Here is a 22,855-nt window from a genome sequence, read left to right on the forward strand (position 1 = left end):
CCTCCAATTTTACAGTTCGGTTCAATTCTCAGGACTCTAATTTGCATAGAGTGACAGATTAAAATTGGATGGCTAAAATGATTACTGCTCTTAGTGCCTACTCCAGTCATGGAGATTGATTTCCTCCTGTACAAGGAAACATATGGTTCATGAAATAACTCTTGAATCACTATGGCTTTCAGTTTATTGTATTATGGTGAACTGAACCTGGTAAATTTGTAATCCAATTTTAATGTATCCTGTCTGTAACTAAGAGTTCCATGTTTTGGGGAGCTTTGGTTAATAAAATTGTAGAAACTAATTTATATTTTCTCCGTTTCCAGGGAAAAAGTGAATAGTCTAGTTGAAGAATTGGTGTCTTTCAGCTCAGTAGTTAATGGTTGGCACTGCAAAGCTACACAATGTGATTCAAAAGGTGTCCTGAAAAGGAAACTTGCATTTTTGCCTCTGTCCAATACCTTTGTTCATCCTCTCTATCTGTAGGCCTGCTCTCCCCATTGCCTATACCAGGTATATTTACATGCCATTATGAATAGTGAGTTCAGATGAAAAGTGGCTTCTTGTGACTTTCAGCTGAAGCCAATACAGAATTATAAATCTATAGGTATCCTCTGATTCTTGTGGGAAATTGTCAGTTGGGATGATATGCAGAAATTATATGGAAGCTGTAAGATTTACTGTTTACTTACCCTATTTGAATTTAGGTTTGAAAAATCCATTCAGTCTTGATATGTGACTGAAAAACATGAGCCCTCCATGTAAGATCAATTTACGTTTCTCTTGCTGTGCAATTTTTGGAGAGGAACTGGAAAAGGGATATGATGAATGTTTTCTCTTGCAAATCATGGTAATTTCTCTATATTCTTCCCCATATTAGTTTTAATTTAATCACTCCTATTTTCTTCTATTCCTTACTTTTATCTTATTTCTCTGGTTTCTACCCTGTCATTGTTTCTTTCCTTCTTCATCTTAGCATTATCCTAAGGTTTCCTTTCCTTCCTTTATGTTATGAAGTAAACATGAAATAGAATGTTTTGGTTGAACAAAACAGAACAAAAAAGCCTAGCACCCCTAAGCCAATTCTAGATAAAGTGTTATTTAGTCTACTCACATTTGGAAGTGATCATAGCACAAAGCAAGGACTATCTGATGACTGTTTGTGCTCCTCTTTGAAATGGCCTCAGTGCAGTGGGAAGCTTTCTACATCATGGAAAGCATCAGAACAATAATTCTCTTGTCAATAGTCTTGGCAGAGTTCAATGACTGCTGGGGGATCAGGATAGTCTTTCTGACTAAGAGAAGACCAGGCGGAGGCACAGAGGTGGTACAAGGTGAGATGCTGATATAGCATTTCATCTCCTTACATAAAGGTCCTGGCCAAAGACTTTTGTCTTCAGAAATTTGAGTATGCCATTTCTTATGACCAGTGATTCCTCAAATTATTTTTATTCCACCAGCATTATGAAAGTATTGTTACTATATTTATGCACAGCACAGTTTTCAGTATAGTGTTCTTTCATGTATCTGTAATCTTAATCTAAGAAGACATTCACAAGCTGCCCAGAAAATGGATGTTTGTTTCCCTATGGGAATTTCCATAGGAGAAATCACCATCTGATAATTGCCTATTGTAAAGAATGATTTTCTTCACAGGAAAAGAAAATAGTATAGAAAAACTTACTTCTACCACCTTTCTTAATGTTTTTTCTGATTTTGCCAATTTGGAAACAGCATCACACTGTGAATAATATTTTTTTTTCTTTTTTGCTGTCTAATTTCTCACATTCCAAACTGTCAAAATGTTACTTATAATTAAAAAATGAGACAATGTTTGTAGTTTAAAACAGAATTCTCCTTGGAAAATAGCATATTTTATTTCCTCTTAAGAAAAAGTCCTTCATTTTCCAGGTTCAAAATAAAAAATGAGCAAAGGAAAAAAATACCAAAACCCCAAAGCCTCTGTCAAAACAAACAAAAAATTGCTAAAATAATTTCACACAATTTCTAATTAAACTTTTCAAAAAAGGCCAAAAATCTTGAAGTTAATTTGCAAAATTAAAAAAAAACCTAAATGAAAATGAGCATTTTTTGCACAATATATTTTCTCTATCAAGACCATGTAATTACAAAAGTGAGAGTGATCGAACCATTTGTCCAAATAGTGGAAGCATATATGTAATATATATGTAATATAAATTTATATAATCATGAAAAAATATGTGGTCAGATGACTTTTAAATGCCTATCTGCCTAATTAATCTAACCAATATATAATTTTTATGAGTAGCTTATTGAAGTGAAAGATGGAAGTTTATTTCAAATTAAAACAGATACTTCAGTAAAATGAGCAATATTCTCACTGGATGGATACTATCTCTCTCTGTTCTCATCTCAGTCAATTAAACACATTTCTATATGAGCGGTAAGATAAAATGACTAATAGAAATTAAAAGAAGGACTGCCAAAAGTCAAACTGCCTCATCGGAATCTTCTTAGCAAAATGACAACATACAGTTCTAGATAATTAAATCTGTTTTGTAGGAATGCCACTGAATGACGTTAATTTGCCTTAAGGTAGTGCTCTTTTAGTTGAATGCAATAGCAGAAATATGTTTTGGCACTTTTTGTTTGTCTTAGAAACAGTTTAACATTGTTTAATAAGAATATAAAGCTTAAGCTAGGAGAAAGCAATGCCATACTTTTATGGAGGGAAATCACTAAAGCAACTAATTGTAGCATATGGGTATACCCATATGTTTCTGATTAGGAGGAAATTTCATAGTTAATATCCTTTTCATTGAACACTAGTTTTGATCCAACTTCTCTAGATTTTATAAGTATTCCAGGGATCAAGCAAAATTTCACTAGCACTGAAACCTGAAAAATAAAAGGTCCTTTTGCTATTGCAGCAGTCTAGCAGTAATCGTCTATAATAAACTGGAAGTAAACTTCTTTTCCATCTTTACATAAGCAAGTTGTTAAGCTCCAGACCTTAAAGAGCTTGGGCAGAGGGACAGAGAGGTCCTGAGATGAAGTCTTCTGCTGTTACACACAACCTGGAGCTCAGCTCCCTCATAATTTAGTAATCTCCATCTCAAAATTAGCTAGGTTGTTTATCCCCCGCACTGAACTGGTTGGATGTTTGATAATTATTAGCTCTCTACCAATTTCCAGCCTAACTGTATTCATGGTGAACTTTTTCTCATTTGTTCTAGGGTCAGTGTTGTCCCTTATTTCAAATGGATCTTTCCTCACCTGCCACTTAATTCTCCCTAATGTGTTTACAGGTTGCATCTGCCTACCAGTATTTGTATTGCTAAACTGAACAATCCGTATTCCTTTGGACTCACAGATACACTTTTCAGTCTCTTTATCATTCTGCCATACCACTAGACACAGTTCCAGCCTGAGTTCATCTCTTGAACACAATCTTGACACACAAGATATTGTATGGTGCTTAGTTTTGAGGCATTACAACTATCCTGTCATGCAGGGATTCCTGCAGGAAGTTTGGTATTAGAAATGCCTTGCTCTTGAATATCTTCCATGAAATGTAGCATTTGGGAGCAAGTCTTAGGCTTTCTTTCCTAACGCGGACAGCAGTGGCTATTGGTTCCTCAGACACATCAAACTTTGTAGTACTAAGGAACTGAAATATTCCTTAGGTAACATGTTAACATTTCTGGACCAGTTCTAATCAGACCTTTTCTTTCTCTGGTTTTCTGTAGTTTCCTGATTAATATGCCAGAAATTAAGTTTAGTCACACTGCATCTTGCATCAGACAGAATGTTCCAGTGTCCTTCTAGTGGAGCTTTCCATTATGAAGATACTGTTTTGGTTCATCGTATTGACTTTTTTTTCCCCCTGAAATGTTGACTTTTTGAATAGCTGGAGGAGATATGAATTTATTATCTTCAGGAATAACTTTTAAGTGACATTTAAGCTATTAATTATTTAATATGCTCTCTTTGAGCTTATAATTTTTGTTACGAAGATACAGGTTTTACAGTTTTGACTCTGTAGCCTCTTGACTTTGGCAGATGCTAAGGCTTGAATTCATCACAGCACTCAAACACAGACTTAAGTAAAGCACATATGTTCATCTGTTTGTCTAGACAGTCCTTTGAAGGATACCTCAAGACTGGCCTCAAAACCATTTCACTGCTCTCAAGTGCAGTGAACCTGCAAATACGATCTCAGAGCATGCATGGCCCCCCAAGCCCAAACACTCTAGCAGTATAGCATGTGCTGTTTGTAAGTACATTAGTATGGGGCAAGGTGTGTCCACACAGACTATTTGCAGGTAGTCTACAATATGGTTGTGAGGCCCTGAGGTGGCTGAGATGTGAATGCGTCTTTTGGCATACAGAGGTCCCAGCAGTTTCTAAGGCTCCACTTTTAAGAGCCATGCAAACAAAGTTGATTTCAATACTGTTTTCAGCTGGGGGATCCAATTAGATGCAGACGTAAAAGCCCAGCACACAGGACCCAAGGAATGGGGAATACTGTGGGCTTTAAGAAGTGCTTTTATTTTTCACATTTGGTAAAGATGATAAAGATCAGTCATGGTCATTTTTATTACTTCTTACTAGAATAACAATTCTGACAACAGTAAGAAGACTTGCACTGACAATTGGGACTGCCTAACTGTCCTAGGTACTGTGGCTTTGCTGATGTTACATGTATGGTGAGAGTATCTGCAGGCCTCAGCTGGGAGTGGGGCCCTCTGTAAGACCCACAGAGCTGCCTCAGATCATGGCAGTGCTGAGCACAGGATGGGACATGGTGCTCAGCGAGTGTAAACCTGGCTTCCTGGCATGTGCCATAGACTATAAGCAGCAGCCAGCAGCTGGCTCCTTGGACAGAAAGCTTATGGAGACAGGTCATGTAAATTATGTGAAACAGAGAGCTAAAATGGCTGTTCTCTGAGTGAGAAAAATCTTATGTTTGGACTTGGAAACCTGGTAAGCTGATTTGTTTGGGATCATTCGCCTTAGCTGGTTTATAGACATTAGAGGAGAGGTCAATTATTAACATACTGGTAGTCATCCAGTCTTGCAAACAATAGTGTAGGGTTCTGCCTTTTCCTTGCTAGCACACTATTAACTGTCACTTGTAAGCCTTGTATCATGAGGGCTCTACATCCTAATTATAGCTGCCTGCTTGCCTGCATCTGTGGAATGGCCATGTCCCAAGTTGTATTCATCAGAGGCATGGCTGGTTTGTGTTCTTCTGCGTAGTCAGAGATTGTGGTGAATGCTAAAAAATCCACACACCATGTGTGTGTAATTAGTTAGATGAGATGCGTTCTTTTTAGTGATTTGGTATGTCCCATCAGACTTACTACTTTTGCAGTCAAGTGCACTGCTTACTTCATGGCTTATCTCTATTTCTTACCATTTTCTGGCATGGGATTCCTTTTACATAGAATTCACGTGATTCATGGGTTACACGCTTTTCTGTTGAAGTGCAATGTGTCTACAGAGGCAGTTATGACTGCCACCAAGCCTGTGACTTAATCTACATAAAAACACAACGATCGGTATTTAGAAGAAATTCTTACCTGCTGTTTGTGTAGGATGGCCACCTGTTTGACAAATCCTGGTGCAGAAGTCTGTTATGTTTGAGAAGAGCAAGACAACCTTCTGACACGTGTTTCTCCAGAAGCTGTAGTTACTTATTCTGCCTCTTTATTTTCTCACCAGGTGCTCAGTCTATTAGATGAGTTTGGATCATTTGGGAGCTCTTGTGTTCTAGGCCCAGCACTGTTGATAATGCTGGATCATTTTGACCACCCCATCTCTTTCAGTGCCTCAATTTTGGGGGTTCCCAATTTCAGCTTGTATTTTAGTAAGTGCTTCTCAGTTCAGTCACCCAAATTGCTACGTACCCAACATCATTAGTCAGTTTTTGAAAATGCCTTTAGAACTGCTGAAACTCTGAGACAATCTGTCTTGTAATATCAAGCGGTATCTCCTATTTGAGGATCATTCCACATATATTCATGACCCTCCATGTAAATGGATTCCAAGATGCAGAAATAGATAGCAGAAGTGCCAAAGTGGTACTTTCTAAAGATACTTCTTCTGTCTGCAAGAAATGTAATATCTTCATAAATATCTTCAAAAAAGTATCAACAAGTCATCCATTTTGAGCACATGGTGGAATACAGGCACCTTTGACTCTGTGTTCTGAATCAGTGTGTGTGTATGACTGTCTTACCTTTTGGGATCATCTCACTCACAAATTGGCCTCAATTTGCATGGTATGCATCTTTTGAGCAATGAAGAACAAACATTTCATGACCTTGTGTCTTGTGTGTGTAATTTTGGGAGCATTTATATTAATTTAAAAGCTTATAAAATCATGAAAGAAGGCATTATCTAATATTAGGAATGGCTGGTTTACTTTGATGTCATCCATATTGCTTACATTATAAAAAGTGTTTGATCCCCAAGAGGCTTAACACAGTTTACATTACAATGTTAATTCTGAAGATATCTTGACGGGGTGGACTGACGGGCGAGTGAAGAGTTAACAGGACTGAAGTTTGTCAATTGATATGCAGAAGAACTGATAGCACAAGAGCTGATGTGCACAAAGCTGTTGAACAGAGAACTTAACAGGACTAAAGTCGTCTACCAACCGATATGCGCAAGGACTGATATGCGCAAGGCTGCGGAATGATTAACAAGACTGGAGAAGTGAAGTCTGCCACCTGGAATCTGCACGGACCCCCGGGGAGGGGAGAAGCAATACGGAGGTGTTGTGGTCTTGCCTCGCTAGCAGGGTCCTCCCAGCAGACAAACAAACAGTCTTGTGATTGCGAAACTTGCTAAAAGTCAGCAAAAGCAGTGTTTGCCCAGAGCCCCAGCCGTATAAAAAGAGACTTGGGAGCTAGGAGAGTTTGAGCAGGGACGGGAATGTGACCTGACCATCCTCTCCGGCTGGACCGTGAGTATTCCCCCCCACCTCCCCTTTTCCTGGGACGCTGGGTTAAGGTAACTCCTCGAGGTTGAGAGTCCTCTCACTAGGAGAGTGAACAAGAAAGCTTTCAAGTAGGGATAAGCAGTGCTTCCAATTAATAACGCAGTAATCGACGGTTTCAGGTTATCCTTTCTAAATTAGTAACTGATGGTTTTGTGTTATCCTTTCTAAATTAGTAATCGCATTATTTTAATGGATGTTACTAATCCAAGAACTTGTGTGAGGAAATAAACATCTTTTTTATTATTATTATATTACTGTCTCAGTCGTTGCTATCGAACCTTCATAGCATGACAGCGTGACATATCTTCAAAGACATCCAGATGAAATTAGCAAAAGATGTCTTCTGCAGCTCTAGGGTATGCTTTTTTGCTCAGAATACCCAGCACACTGCATTGCACTTCTTTGCTGGAGCAGCAGCCTGAATAAATAAAATAAATACAACCTTCTGTGGATGAATGGTATGTCCTGCAACTAAAGGTTAAGATGTCATTCAATGATTTATCCCTCCTAACAGATTTGTTGGGTTCTTCTGACAGGGACATAATTTACTACCTTTCGTACATCAGAGATTGTGTTCTCAAAATGGTGTTTGGGGATTTATGATATTGAACTAGGTGAATTACCTGTCAAATTATCAACCATTCTGTTGGACATTTAATCAGTGTTTCCAGGATCTAGGCATTTAGCAAAATGAGGCTTCTGTAACACGGTCTTTCAATAGTATTGTTTTATTTCAAAATTGTTGTTAATCAAACGTTTCTGGAGAAAATATGTAAAATAGACCGTTAATTGCATTGACTGCTGTGCTGTGGCCAGCCAGATGTCAGGGTTGTCTGTTGTGGTTGTCACCCTCTCTGTAGAATGTTGTTAAAGTATTTCATCTGGTAATCCACCTATGTGTTGCAATATGGGGACAGGCAATACTCTCCCAGTAGAAGAGGTCAAAGAGAGAAGGGAGAAAGAAAATACTGTATTAGTATACATGTAGATCGAGCTTTTGTAAAACTAAGTATGTATATGTCTGCAAGTGTGAGTGCTACCCAAGGCACATGCATGCATGCAAGAGTTACATCCTTCTTTTTATTTTGCAGTTTTCAGTCATGGCATGTTGCTTCTGTATGGATAAGACTGATGGGAAGACTGCCTGGGTTAGGAACACCTGCCATTATTTGAATGGTGCCTTTGGGAGGAGCAAGTAGCCTTTTCATTATTCCCATAGCACTATACGCAATCATAGAACTAAGGAAGTTTCTTAGCACGTGCACTTTGTGTCAGAGTGTATTCCTATCTGGAAACATTTCATTAAAGATTTCCTTCTGATAGTTCCTGTCTTCCTGATTTGAGAGTTCTTGATTGTTTGTTGTAGCTTGTGATTTTTCTTGGCTGTTTTTTTGCCTTGTGCTGCACGTCCTTAAATCAGTATGCTTCAAATGGCCTAAGGGTCTAGACTCTTGGATGCGTCCTTATGGCCTGCTGTCTTGTCTCCAGAGGAGACAAAAATGTGTCTGTTTGCACAGTGCCCCAAATAAACACTTGACTGCCTCCTTCTGAGCCTCTGATCACACAGACCTAAAGCTGCCTCTGTGGCATCCACACAAGAGGAGGAGGTGAAGCTGGGAAGCATGTCCTCTTCTGTGCCTGTATTGTCAGGGAGGGATATGGGAATTGCTTCTTCTGTGAGGAAATCTGGTTTTGATCTAAGTGACTACCAAGGTTGCCTAGGCTGGATGACTTGTTCAATAATGACTCAAATGAAAGTCATTCATTTAGAAATCTGTGTATCTAAACACCAGGAAGGTTCTGCCATAACCTCTGAAAATGAAAGAGGAACATGTGTCAGGTTATATGCCTGTTTACATGTCTTGCTTCCTTGCCCAGTACTGTAAATCCAGGCAACATAAGAGATGGGAGCAGCTTATTGCATTATTAGAGCATATGATCAATTAGGCAAAGACAAAATGAGGACATGCAATGAAACTGGTGATGGTATTCTAGAGTGGCTGTACTCTTCAAACTACCAAACCATTTGGCATATTCTGTTGACTTTTAGAAACTGAAAATGCAGATCAGAGTCTTTGTTAGTGAGTTATCTTCCCCTTTTGTTTTTCAACAAGAAAAAGGTCATTACTTCATTGGAGATATTCTGTCCTTAAATTTAAGCTCCCGGAAGGCCTGTGACTCTGCAAGCAGAATTACCATCATTGGTATTGCATAACAGTAATGTTTAATGCATTCTCAGTTTTATGAAATATGAATAATATTGGAGACATTTTGAATAGTAGTGTAGATTTGCACTTGCTTTTTTAAGATGGAAACAAGAGGGACATTGCTGGTGTTCTTTAGTGACAATGGAAGACATGAGATTATGTTATGGGAAGAGTACTATTAAAAGKGAATAAAATTCCATAGAGGTGGGAAGGAGAAAAATACATTGCATAGATGGATTATGTGCAAATCGTAAATGTTTAAAGCACATCTGGAGATTGGAAATGCCATGCCTTTATTAGAATACTATAGTTGTTTCAGTGCACTTCATAACCGCTCTGTCCAGCGTGTGTGATGTGTTGATACGCAGGCATGGAAAGTTGGAACTGTACCATGAGGACACAGTTTTGAAGAATGTTTCTTCTCCTTTCAGGTTTATTACAAAAATGAAGGCATTCAGCATAAAAAAAAAGATCTGATGCATGTACAACTTTGGTTAAGAGTCTACTCACATTGTATGTATTTGTTTTGTGACATATAGGACAGTTTTCCCGCACGGTTTGGAGGAATACATTTCGTCAATCAGCCGTGGTATATCCATGCCCTCTACACAGTTATACGGCCCTTTTTAAAGGAGAAGACACGAAAAAGGGTATTCTTGTGTTTAATTTTCCATTATCAGTCATTTATAGCCAGCAGATATAGCATACTGTAGCAAAGTAGATATAATATCTTAGCTTGTTATTGATGCAATGTATTTAAATATGTCTGCATTGTAAAGAGTATCTTCACCTCTTTTAGAAAAATACATAGCTTTATTCTTCAAGGACACAGCCAAGCAGTGCACTTAAATGTATTTTTAATTGTAAGCGTATGCTTCCTCTTGGGTTATAGAAAAATTGTCAACATTACAATTTCCATAAGAAAGTCACAGTAGTAAAATATTAAAAGTGTCCATCTTTCTTTCAAATACAAAGATAGTGAGTGCCAAGTCCTTTCCTAATGTGATTTCCTTGACATTAGTATGAACTAAAAGACACAGTTGGTACAGAGTAGTTTGAAAATAGTGTTTTGGATGAAAAGCCTATAGAAGGATATTTGTGCACATGCATCTGTGCACAAGCACCAGCAGTTTCTGAGATGTTGCTTAATTTGCAACATTTACATCAATGCAATTAAATTAGAGCTTGGTGGTGAGAGCACATAGAATGATATTATTTCTGTAAGAGGAAATTTGTCATCCAGGAAAGCCTGATCAGCATCATACACAAAGCCACTACAAAGAATATGACAGTCTTGTTTTTTACAGGATCAGCTCTCTAAGGAGCTCTGTATTTTTTCTCTCTTCAAACACAGTCTGCAAGGCCATAGTGATCCTTAGTGTTTAGCTGTTTTTTACTGACAGCTTATGCTTGAGAGACCTCTGATACTTACAGATTTTGAACTATAGATCACAAAGCCTTTTATGTAATATCTGTTATAAATATGCAAATGAAAGCCCATTTTGCAGGATTCAGTTGCACTCCACTGACTACAGCTTCAATGAAGAACATTTTAGTGCCAGATATGCTTGAAGCCTATTTAAGTCAAGTGCTGTGTATGCATAACTGGGGAGTAAAGTACAGCCTGTGGATATGTTACAAGATTAAAAATAAGGGACAAGACAGTTGAATATGGGTGCTTATCAGTTAGGCATCTACATTTTTATTTAGACACCTGAATCAGTGGCTTATATTTTCATAAATTCTGACTTTCTATGGCTGTTTTTGTCAATACTGAATAACTATAAAAAGTAGGTCAGGTGGTTAAATATGGATCTAGAGTCAAAATTTAATGTCAAAATGTGAAAGTTGTGTCCAGCACATATCATTTAAAATCAGCTTTGAAAAAAAAAGAAACAAAAGAAATTATTGTGAAATAAGATCAGAATTCTCTTCAAAATTTCATCAGGCTCATTGTTAATCTTTTGTTGTTTATTCTGAATTATTTTGTATTATTAAAATATGTCTGATAGATTTACAACCAATAAGTACATTCAGATAAGGTTGTACTAAACATTTATCCAGACATTATACTAAGCATTATACTAGGCATAAAGCCTTACTAAAAAGAGAAGCATTCAGCTTGAAAGGCACTATAAAACAAGCTATTTTTGCCATTGATATCTGTTATTTCACACAAGAATAAGTCCTTTCCAAGCTGGAGGGATAGGTACTGGGTTTGCATTGTCATATTAAGCTTCCTTATCTCCACAGCTGATTGGAAAATCAGCTGAAATAAACACATATTTGGTCTTTTGTCTTTCTCCCCTTTGAATTTAACTCTTAGTAAATTATTCTAGGGGTAGAGCTATCCAGAGAAGCCACTGCAGGGTAAACTGGGATTGAACTGGCAGCACTCCAGCAGCTCGGTGATATCTGTCTGTGCGTAACTCGTACTCTGTGGTGAATAAGAGGTAGCTTACAGCTGCTACAAGGCAGCATCCTACCTTGCCTTACTGGCTGCTTCTACATGAACAAATTAAAAGGGACTGGCATTGGCTTGAGCCCTGGTATGTAACCATTCGTCCTGTGCGATTATGGGCACCCTCCGGCAGGGTACTGGCCTGTGCCAGCTCGTGCTTTCTTAGACATGGCCCAGGAACAGTTCAGGGCATAACACAGACTGGTGAGCACTATGGATGAGGTGAACCTCCTTTGGAGATGAAGGGAGTTTAACCAGATGGGTGTGAACTGTGCCATGGCAATTGCGCTGTGCCAGAGAGTGAATCCTGGCCTGTCTCATTTGCTAGTACAGAAGTGGCCACTGCGAGTTGTCTGTCTGTGCAGCCATAACCTACAATAGGCATTTCCTTTCAGTGGAAGGTCTGCAGGTCCCTCGTATCAGTGGGAGAAGGCTCTCCAAATCCGGAGCTGCTTTGTGTCTAGTGCCCATAGATCACACATTCCAAATCTTTGAGGAAAAAGGATGAGGTTTTATATATAAAAGTGTATACACACACACACACACGTACATACCTACATACATGTATATTTATATGTAAAGCATATCTGAAAATAAACCATTCTACCAAAACACTGATGGACAATATCAAGTAGTCTGTCAACTACTGCTTCATGCTGCTCACATAAATTATTTTATTGTTTTCACTTACTTCATACATTGTCAAGTATGGATGGTAGTTACTAGTACTACCATATTAGGGAAGAAAATGGCTTGAGTGGGGTCTTCATTACACTGCACTATTTATCTTATTTATAGAATTTATGGCTAGATGCTGAGAGTCAATATGTATTCCTTAATGTATGTATTGAATGTTAATTTTATTTATTTACTTTATTTCATGATATTAGGAAAAACAAATAATATAAAAGAAAGGCAGTCTCTCTGTCTAATTTGCTGTCTATCTAGGTATCGCACATCAGTTCTCAGCTTCTGTAGGCCCCTGGTCCTGCAAACATTTGAAGTTTATTTATGTTTTAACATTTGTGTATTTGCAGGACTGTGAACATAGACTGACCGTGCTCAAGGCAGATGCAATGTCTGTCTTGGATGACTGACTCTGTAAGCCCAACACAGACAGAATATTCATACCATACCATATCCTGTGATAATGATGATGTAATTTGGGCTTTGATGATTTGTGTGATACTGCTTTGTTTTTACCTCCACGTGTGTATACAGATATTCCTGCATGGAAATAACCTCAACAGTCTGCATCAGCTAATACATCCTGAGATCCTACCCTCAGAGTTTGGAGGCATGTTGCCCCCCTACGACATGGGGACTTGGGCAAGAACACTGCTAGACCACGAATATGATGATGACAGTGAATGCAATGCGGACTCCTACAACACTCCTGCAAAAGATATAGACAAGGATCTTTCTCCCAAATCTATGAAAAGGTGGGTTAAAGTTACTGTGGTCTTCTAGTACTGCTGTGAGGTTAGTATTTCCCTTCTTCCTTTTTAGGTTTTGTGAAGCTATAGGCAGTTTCCTCAGTTTATTTTGTAAGAAGAATTTTTTAAGAAGATCCCTGTAGATTATAGTCCATGTGGGTTGTGAGCTCAATATGATGAATTATTTCAGCAGTGCCATACAGGTAGTGTACACAGTATTGTGTTCAGAACAAGCTAGTGTCCTGCTTGAGCTTACAGTATGCATTAGAGAGCCAGTGCTGGCTGGAGTGAGCCTTAGGGCTGAGGATAAAATGGGTCTAATTGTCCAACCAGATTGTAGTGATGATTCTTACCTTTTCCCATCTCATAGCCCAGTGCTGGCTATCCACCAGCCTGTGGGTGCCAGTATATTTGCAGCACCTGACCTTTCAGTCACAGTTACTGCACACAGCATGAGAAAAATTAATGAGGAAAACCAGCACAAGAATCCGTGCAAATTGTTGTACTCGAGTGTGATAAACATCTTCACAGTCTGATACTCTTCTCTTTGAGAAGAAGCAGTATAATTGCTTGCTGCATTTTACCAGTCTAAATCAAATAAAGTATGGGGAGAGGTTACTTGCCTCTACAGTAACTATGGAAGCGGTGAGGTGATTCACATGGGAGTGGGGAATCTGATCTGACCTCACCAGGGAGGTAGAAGAGAAAGGGGAAGTGTCGTGAAGAGGATGATACAAAGGGTTGAGCAAAGCAGCAAAAGTCAGAGTTCAGCTCATAACTGGGTAGATCTAGCAGAAAGCCTTTAAATGAAATCAGACTATGCTAACTTGAAAATTCAGTTTCAGGAGATGGCATTTGATACAGAAGGGAGAAGAGTCTTGGGACATAATGTATGGAAAGTGGGAAATAGGAGGAGACTGGCTGGGAATGAGAAGTTAAGAAAGGTCCTGAATCCATATGTCAAAGATGCAGTTAGCAAGAGGAATGGAGAAAATAGGTCAGTGAAGAGCCTGGGGAAGGGGAGAGAGTGAGCAATACATTTATATATGATTTGCACATAATACAAGAATTATGAGACACTAGGGAAGTTGTCTTGGAGAGAAGGGTGGAATACTGTTAGAAAATGAAGTCATGGGAGGAAAACAGCCTCATCCAAAGAGGCAATAAGCCAGTAACAAGACCCTTGGAGGCAGATTTTCCAGACTAGCCTGGAGAAGTGCATTATTATTTGGAAAAGCTTCGTAGTGGATTGACTAGATTCTTCATTCTTTATCAAAGCAGAAAACACTTAACTCTTTTCTTCTCATTTAACTTGTGTTTAAAAAATCTTTCATGCAGAATTATACTTCAGTGTAAACTTCAGATTGATCTTCAGTTTACTGCTTGATAGTCTTTCTCTCTGGGTTAGCTGGCACAGTAGGAGACACTGCAGAAAATAAACATGTTGAAAATTATATCTAAATGATATTCATCTGAGTGCCCTCACCTTCTATATAGATTCTCACGTTTTCAGATAATGTGTCTGCAGTGTCTGCTGGAATCCTCCTTCCCAGCTGTTGTATATAAAAAGGTACAGAGTAGGTTTATTGTGCGAGTACCATGTAGAAGGGAATAGTAATAAGATGCAAAGGAGAAAGTCCCAGGACTTTAGAGTATTAAATATACAGACTGCATTAAAATTTCATTGATGCAAAAATAGAGGTAGATAAATTCTATTCAACTTAAATTTGAATTTAAATTGAACTTGGCAATTGATGGATTCATTTTCCCTAAGTTTAAAAGCACACTCAGTGTTGTATGTTACAAAACAATTTTTTAACATCTAAAAAATATGACAATAACATAACAACAACAACAACAACAACAACAACAATAATAATAATAATAATGAATTTGCTTAACTTCATAGACCAAATTTCATAGGGGTCTAGCATGTCTCCAACAATTATCTTGTTTAATTTGGCTTGTCATTTTAGAATTAGTTTATTGCTCTGAAAGAATACCCTTCTTATACCAAAATCCTGTTAAGTATTCATTTCGTCGTTACCCATATTTGCCTCCATGGGGATCACTGACATTCCTAATATACACTCCAGATCTCCTGGACCTTTTGTTGCACTGGAGGAGCCCTCCTTGAAAAGATGGCTGATGGTGGGGGGAGTGCTGCAGCTGAGGAGGAATTCGTGCCGCCTGTGACAGGGGTCTCTGAGGAGTGCATGTTCGCATCATGCGGCACAGTTGCAGCACAGTTGTTTAGATGGGAGCTGTGTCCACCCTTGGCTCTCAAGGTTAAGGCACAGAGGTGGAGCTCCGATGATCAGGACCCTGTGCACAGCTAACCACAGCCTGATCACTTTTTTAAACATCTGTGTTTGGCTTTGGCTCCTCATCTCTAAAATGGGAATTAGTAATACAGCTCTGTCATACTGTGATTTGTGAGAATTTGTTCAGTAGTGTCTGTAAAGTTGATTGGGAGACATAGATAGAAGGTGCTATAGACTTACACAAATGTTTTTCCTTTTACATGACTTAATCCATGAATGACTGCTGCACAGAATGCAATGTGACAATAAATGTTGATTTAATACTGACTGAAAACTATTTTTCCCCCTTCTGCAAGGCATTTGGGCTCCCGAGCTTAGAAGCCCTAGATCAGGATTTGTTCAGTTAAAATCTTCCTTAGAACCTGGGAGTTTGGAAGCCCTAGGAATTTATGAGCAAAACTGCCATGCTGGGAATTTGAGGCCACGTTTGCAGCCTTTCTGGCTCCCTCTCAGTTCCCCAGATGAGAACTCCCGGACACCTTGGCTGCTGAGATATTGGCAGCCTAGGAAAAGGGATTTCAATCTCCTATCAGTACTTAAATTCAATTGGGAATTCTTTGAAATTAGTCTGCTCCCACAGCTTTTTTATCCTGATGAACTGGATTTTCCAAGAGTACAGCTTTCCATCAGCAAATTTTAAGTCAGCTTTGCATTCGCACAATACATTGTGCAGTTAAAAAAAATCATTTTTAATTCAGTGGGTTCGCTTTCTGCCTGAGGAATTAACCAATATTCTAGATGAGGCTTATTGCGCAGTATTAATTAAGAAAAATTAATTATGTTTATCACAAGAGAGATCATCAGATTTTTAAAGCTAACTTTCTTGATTTTGCCATTAGTAAGAAAGAGTAGTAAATGTTATTAGAAAATATCCTTGGATTTAAAGCTTTCACCTGGAGTTTAATTCAGATATTTTTCCTCATTTGTGTTTTTGAAGGTTTTCTTTTTTTTTTTCTTTGAGATAGACCAAATTGTTTCCTGCTATCAGCATCAGTCATTGGTTTCAGTGGATGGTGCCTATTTGTAAGAGGGGTATTGGCTCTGTATGTTTATCTTATGAGAGAGGTCAGAATTGATAAAGCTTTGTCTCTGTGCTGTAGCCATGCAAAACACCAATTGGTAGTAATGCTGCAGCCACTTACAGTGGGCTTCCTATGGCTAAAAATAGATGCTTACATTGTAGAGATGAACACGTGCTTCTAGCCATCTCAAATCCTCTTTACAGAAAGGGAGAGAAGTAAACATTTCTAGCATAGGATTCATCTCACTCTAAGGGAGACATCCAGCAAAAGTTGCATGTACTGTACCCTAAAAATGTCTGTTTTTTGACAAGCTGAGGCATAGGTGAGGTGAGTCCCATTCTTAATGCTTCAAACTTTGTTTTTAATGGAGCATTTTGATTTTGCTGAAAGCTGTATCTGAAGGGATTCCTCTTTCTCACTCACACATGGCTGTTGTAGGGTATTATAGTACCAGTGTTAAAATTCTGTACTGAATCAGAGGATCTTAAAAATTTTACAGTCCACAGTGAATTTGCCCTTACCATCCATCTGGGCTCTGTGTAGTTAAGCTGATAAGTGCATTTGACAGATGTGTCCACTGCTCCAGAAATCCTGCTGGCCGTGGCAGGGTTTCCCAGGGTTGACTTAGCAGCATGCGCTGTTGCATTTAAGTGCTGTTCAGAAAAGGAGCAACTTGTGCTTCCAGCTAACACACCACTAATTGCAACGTGCCATTAGCCAGCTGGGTTACTGAATTGTACCTTCTTTACTAGCCCACTGCCATATAGCCCTCTGGTCAAGAGGGTCAATGCTTAGGACACTACAAAAGACAGCTTAGTTTGCTCTCTGTTGTGTACTAAGGATGCACCCTGCTTCACCATTTCATTGAAAAAAAAAGCGAATCCCCTTATTCCATTTTTTGCCTCTATCCACAAACTAGCACAGAGCCCGTTAAAGCCATGTAATCATTTCTTCAGGGTATTTTCTGACCATTTGGTATGATCAGATGCTCAGGGTGCCTGTACCATTATTTTTAAGCCCTGGCAAAAATGAAAATAAACAAAAGAAAGCTGAGGTTTACCCTCATTTGACTTGATCTGGAAATGTCAAATAAACATGTTATCCTTCTGCAGGTCTCAGTCAGTTGTGGATCCTGGGGTGCTAAAACGCATGGATAAGAATGAGGAGGAAAACATGCAGCCTTTGCTTTCACTTGACTAACAGTTCCTGAGCATTGAAGATGAACTGAGGTGGAAGGCACTGCCTCTTTACAGCAAGCAAACCATTGGGAAAGAATGTACCAGCTGGATTCTATTTACTCATGTTAATGTAGCATAATGGAAGCAGGCAGCAGCTTTTACAATTCTGCCTGAGTTTTGGATGCCCTGGGGTGAAAAAAGAAGAGAAAAAATAAAATAAAATAAAATAAAAAAGAGGAATCAATAATTTATTCTGTAAGTGCCAACTTGTTTGTAAATACAATATAACCCTCCACTTTGAATTTGTAAGTTATGGTAAGCAAATACTATGGAAATGAATGACTATTAAATATGTCAGTGAAATGCACCATAAAAACAAGAAGAAAACAAACACACAAACACACACACACAAACACACACTCACACATAGAAATGCGTACTGGACAAAGAAAAATATCAAAGACAATTAAATGTTGTCCTTCTTATAGGAAGCCATATTGCAACTATCATATTGACTGCTGTTTTGTTTTCTCTCTGCAATGCTCATGTAGTGTGCAAAGATAAAGAAGGAATATAATAACCTGGAGACGTTGTAACCAGTTGAATATTTCCTAACTGTAGGAATTTATTTCACAAATAACTTTGTGATCTAGGATTGTGACTTAGCATAAACTGTGTAGCATTGTAAAAAAGATAGCAGATGAGCTGGCACCAACTCTTTGACGGCTTTGTTGTTTGGCTGTATGAATCTGTGAGGTTTCTTCCTTAACTTTTCATTTACAGTTTGGGCTTTGCAAGTAACTTGGCTCATTACCCTAGTCTGGGTGTTGTAATGTGGGCCGTATCGGAACTACTTCTCTTGCATTTTGGGTGCACGTTAAGAATTTTTCCAGAATTCTGTTCTCCCTTGGAATGAGAAAATATTCCTCTAAATAAAGTGTAATAACCAGTATTTGGATCTAAAGCCTGGCAGCAGCAGGTTAAAAGTCAGTCACTAAATCCTGTGCGCTGGGAGACTGCGTACATATATATATTTTTACCAATCTCTAACAAACATATAAGGTGACATTGTTAGACAAGTATATTTAATCGAGGGTTTATACAAGAAATCATACCTATTCAATGTACTTAGATATATTATAGATTGTATATTGAGACAATGTCATTATTAATATAGTAAAACTTTCCATAGAACAACAGCATCACACTCCAAGCGAGGATTGATATGAATAAGTTGTAGTCAAACATCTCAGCCTATGTGTTTAGGACACTTTTGTTTTTGTTGTAATGTCACTGTATATATTGAACATGTGCCATAACAGAGAAATACATTTTACCTCAAAAGGGCAACAGGTTTTGCTAGGGATTGAGTAAGTATGCTGAAATGCAGGGATTGTGTCATCATCGTTGTGTGCTGGTGTGTGTGCAGTCTGTTTTATGCTGAGAAAAGAATATGTCCTTTACACTAAGTAGACATTTCTTATTAGGATTTAACTCTGCAATCAGAATGAGAAGACACAGGATGCCCCCTAATATATCTGAATAGTTAGAGGTATTGCAAGAGCATGTCCGAACAAAGCGGGGATTAATTAAGAATACTGTTAACAGCTGACCACTGTGGAGGTAATAGCTCAAGCAACCCTGCCTCCAAAGCTCCATAGTACAAAGAATATCTTCAATTACTTCAGTCATCACTTAAGTTTCACAGTTGCCAGTTTTAGGTCACCTCCCTTCTCAGTGATGATTCCAGCTCTAAGAATTAATAGACTGTGAAGAGTTAAAAGAATGCAGAGAGTGAAATCTTGAAAAAGTATGTCCGAATTTAGCTGTAACTCATATTGTGGCAACGTTGGCATTTCCCAGTTCTCAGAAAACCCTATTGACATCACCCTTGGTTAGCCCAGGCAATACATAGATAAAGCTTTCATACTTTGCAGTGCATTAGCGACTTTGATAAATAGTGTATGTCTTAACATGTGATTGTATTGCCTAGAACTTGTTGACCAAGTCATTGGGTTTCCACTCACTTAACGCTATTTTCATTATACATGTTACAAAATGTGAACAGAGAAGATACAGAGCTTGAAATGAGAAGTGTTTAACAGTGGCACCTCCAGAAAGGGCAGATGGAAACTGTACATGCTTATGTCTTTTTAGTCTGTCTTGCAAGTTTTCAGTGCTAGAAACTGTTGTAACACCACTTCTATGCTTTGAGGGACTTAAAAGATTTATGAATTCTTACCTACTATTTTATTCAGTTCTCTTTTTCATGAACCTTGTAATGTCATGCCATATAGGTAAGATGTATCTCTAGGGTTTACTAAGTGCCATATTTGAATGTATGTTATGCACACCCACGCTTATGGTTAGTAGAATACTATATTGCCATAGATCTGATTTTTAAAATCCATATCAAATAAAACTCTCACATCAGTAGAAATTTTTTCCCTCTAAGGGTTCCAGGATTTAGTCGGAGTTCCACATTTATGCAAACTATGACCTGGTGGTGATCAAAATCTTTATGATGCCTTTGGATTCATGGGCTGAAGCTTGGTGTAAACCAGCACAACACTGATTTTGGAATATGCTAGCTGTCTGGTCAGAAAATGCAAAAGCCTCTTAAATCCTGACAGAGCATCTTTGTAGGAAAGTGTGTTGATAAGACTGTATTAAGCTTCTGCAGACCAACTGAAAGATTTATTTTGTTTTTGAATCCTTTATTTAGGCACTTAGTTGCAATTTATGCAATGTATTCTGATGGCTGATTTCAGCTTTAAGTTAATGAATATTAATACATTCTTTCCAGAAAGTGAAAGTAGGATATATTATAATTTTGCATAACTGGGACCTCATCTTTCATCAAGAGCAAAACTACTTTTTCAGTGAGATCCTTACTGTTAAGGAGTTGGGATACAGTTCTTCTTGGCTGCAGTTTTTATTTAACTGAAGCAAATTTTTGCAGCCGTAACTGTAGTTGTGACACTGAATAAGAAATATAATTATTCTTCACATGCTCTCAGTATTCTTTGCAGGCATTTCTCTTTTACTTACCAGGGTACATATTAAACAGGGTTTCTATCTTTCCCCTGTAGAAAATCTGTATAAGTAGGTCAATTTTTAATAAATGAAATTTGGACTGAAAACTTTTTTCCAATCTTTATTATCATAGGAGGTGATAGCCAATTTTTATAGCAGAATTGAAGTACTAAAGATAGAATTCAAAGGAAACCATTTTAATTTCTTATCTTTGTTGTATATTGGGTAGAATTAACTTTGCTGTAGTTATGCATGCTGATATGCATATATCAAAAAAGAAAATTCCTGCAATATAAAGAACTTAATGGAAAGACTAAATACACCTGTCTAACCAGCTAGGTGAAAAAAAAAGGAACAGGAAAAAAAAAGTGTAAAAATTGAGGATTTCAGGACTTTAATGAGATCTAAAAATGTCCCCTTAAACTGTGTCTCTTCCATGAAACAAATGTTTAAAATATATGGAGAAGTAGAAACTTTCATGCTTAAGGCCTTGATCCTGTAGCCAGAGATGATAATAATCTGTTGGCTTTATGAACTGACTGACAGGGAATAAGTTCCACTAAACTGCAATAGATATGCAGGCTCCAAATAGTAATTACTTGTAAAATAGCTTTAAGATAATTATGTCCTTATAGAAATGGTAATTTCTTATACGGTATATTTAAAATGTCTCAAAAAATCACAAAAGATATTCATAGAGATATACATAAGCTAAACACAGAATTAAAGAAAATAGGAGTAGAAGGGACCTCAAGAGGTCAGCTACATTGATAAGAGGAGGAGCAGATTTGCTTTAATTGTATCTTTCTTCAAGAATTGTTTTAACTCAGTACCTTGCATGGAATGTTCTTTGTATTATTTAATTGCAGTCACAGCACAACCTAAGAACAATACCAGACAAAATTGTAACTTGACTATATTTTGTTCATGTCTTTTCCTATTTATCTGTTCTGTTTGGAAAATTAAAAAGTTCACCAAGCATCATAAGAACTACCTTTCAAAATTGCCTGGGAAACATTTTGCAATAAGCCTTGGTCATGTCCCCGTTATGCTGTTTGTCATTATTGTTGTATATATTTGTCAAGAATCTTAAAAGAATCATATTTGGAAGAGCACGGAAAAGAGAAAATCTCCAAATTAGCCTTTAGGATTTTGTATAAAATCCTAAAATAGTTTTTTAGGTTGCTTTGAATTTGGTTTTGGTAATCATTGTTTGCCTACGGGAAACTGCTGAGCTATCAGCAGCATTGGGTATCAGGACAATTTTGTAAGATAAATATCAATATGAAAAGCAAGAGTCTCAAAAGATTGTGCTGAAAAATCACTTAAGCACATGGCTAGCTACTGAATGGCATTTTGCGGGTAGTTTATGAGCATGTATTTGTGGTGCTGAATATAGTACTTTAATCCACAAAGTTCAAAGCACACTATGAAATCAAGAAAATAATTGTTATCCCATTTCTCAGGTAGCAAAATAGAAATACAGTGAGTTAGAGATGTTAAAATCTCAATAGAAGACATTCATATTGTGTTTATGTACAGCAGGAATAGTACTCTGATCACTCAGTCTGATTTGAACTGAAGGAATGAAAATAATATCCATCCCTATGTTGTGTGAGAGAAATGTCTGGCTTAGATTCACAGTCAAACCTAGACTCCTTGGAAATCTCCTAAATATTATAGCTTGAGACCTCTACAAACCAGAGATGATCTGCTTTCCTGTGGAATTAAGTCTTGTTACATGCCTTGTGCTGAGGAAATGGTGAAAAGACAGTATGTCCCCCAAATGAAACACCTTGGTTCTCCATGTAATTGATGAAAAAAGTTGTTTTGAAGACCTCCAAAGGGAGATCCTGGCTGCCCAGGAAAGAAGTCTCAACTTGGCCAAGGAAGATCCCCTTCTGTTGGCCTTGAAAGATACTTACTCTGACATTGACAATACAGGGAACATATGCTTTTCATTTAGAGGTATTCTTCAGTGACCTCAAATGATGGTGCAAGCCAGGGAGATATGATCCCACACCCTTTATTGCCTTGTGACCTTTAATGAATCTGCGTCAAGTGTCTGTATCTAGCACATTAACTTGAACGTATCTTTTATTCTGCATTTCAGCTTTCAGTTGTGTGGGAATTTTTTTGATATCAACTTTTGGGATCTTGATTTGTTCCCTTCATATGGGTCTGTTGTTACAAAATGGCA

At 37.9% G+C, this 22,855-nt stretch overlaps 1 protein-coding gene across 1 annotated transcript in view; it reads left to right on the forward strand.

Annotated features, from left to right (window-relative positions):
• Positions 1-17,641, forward strand: part of CLVS2 (clavesin 2) — a 55,530-nt gene extending 37,889 nt beyond the window's left edge. The window contains exons 3-5 of the mRNA XM_026069385.1: positions 9,738-9,848; positions 12,881-13,101; positions 17,554-17,641. Of these exons, the coding sequence (XP_025925170.1) occupies positions 9,738-9,848; positions 12,881-13,101; positions 17,554-17,641 (420 nt within the window). The remainder of the gene's footprint in view (positions 1-9,737; positions 9,849-12,880; positions 13,102-17,553) is intronic.
• Positions 17,642-22,855: the final 5,214 nt, after the last annotated feature.

The sequence above is a fragment of the Apteryx rowi genome, unplaced genomic scaffold (assembly GCF_003343035.1).
Source record: "Apteryx rowi isolate R43461 unplaced genomic scaffold, aptRow1 scaffold_293, whole genome shotgun sequence".
In the NCBI taxonomy this organism is placed as follows: domain Eukaryota; kingdom Metazoa; phylum Chordata; class Aves; order Apterygiformes; family Apterygidae; genus Apteryx; species Apteryx rowi.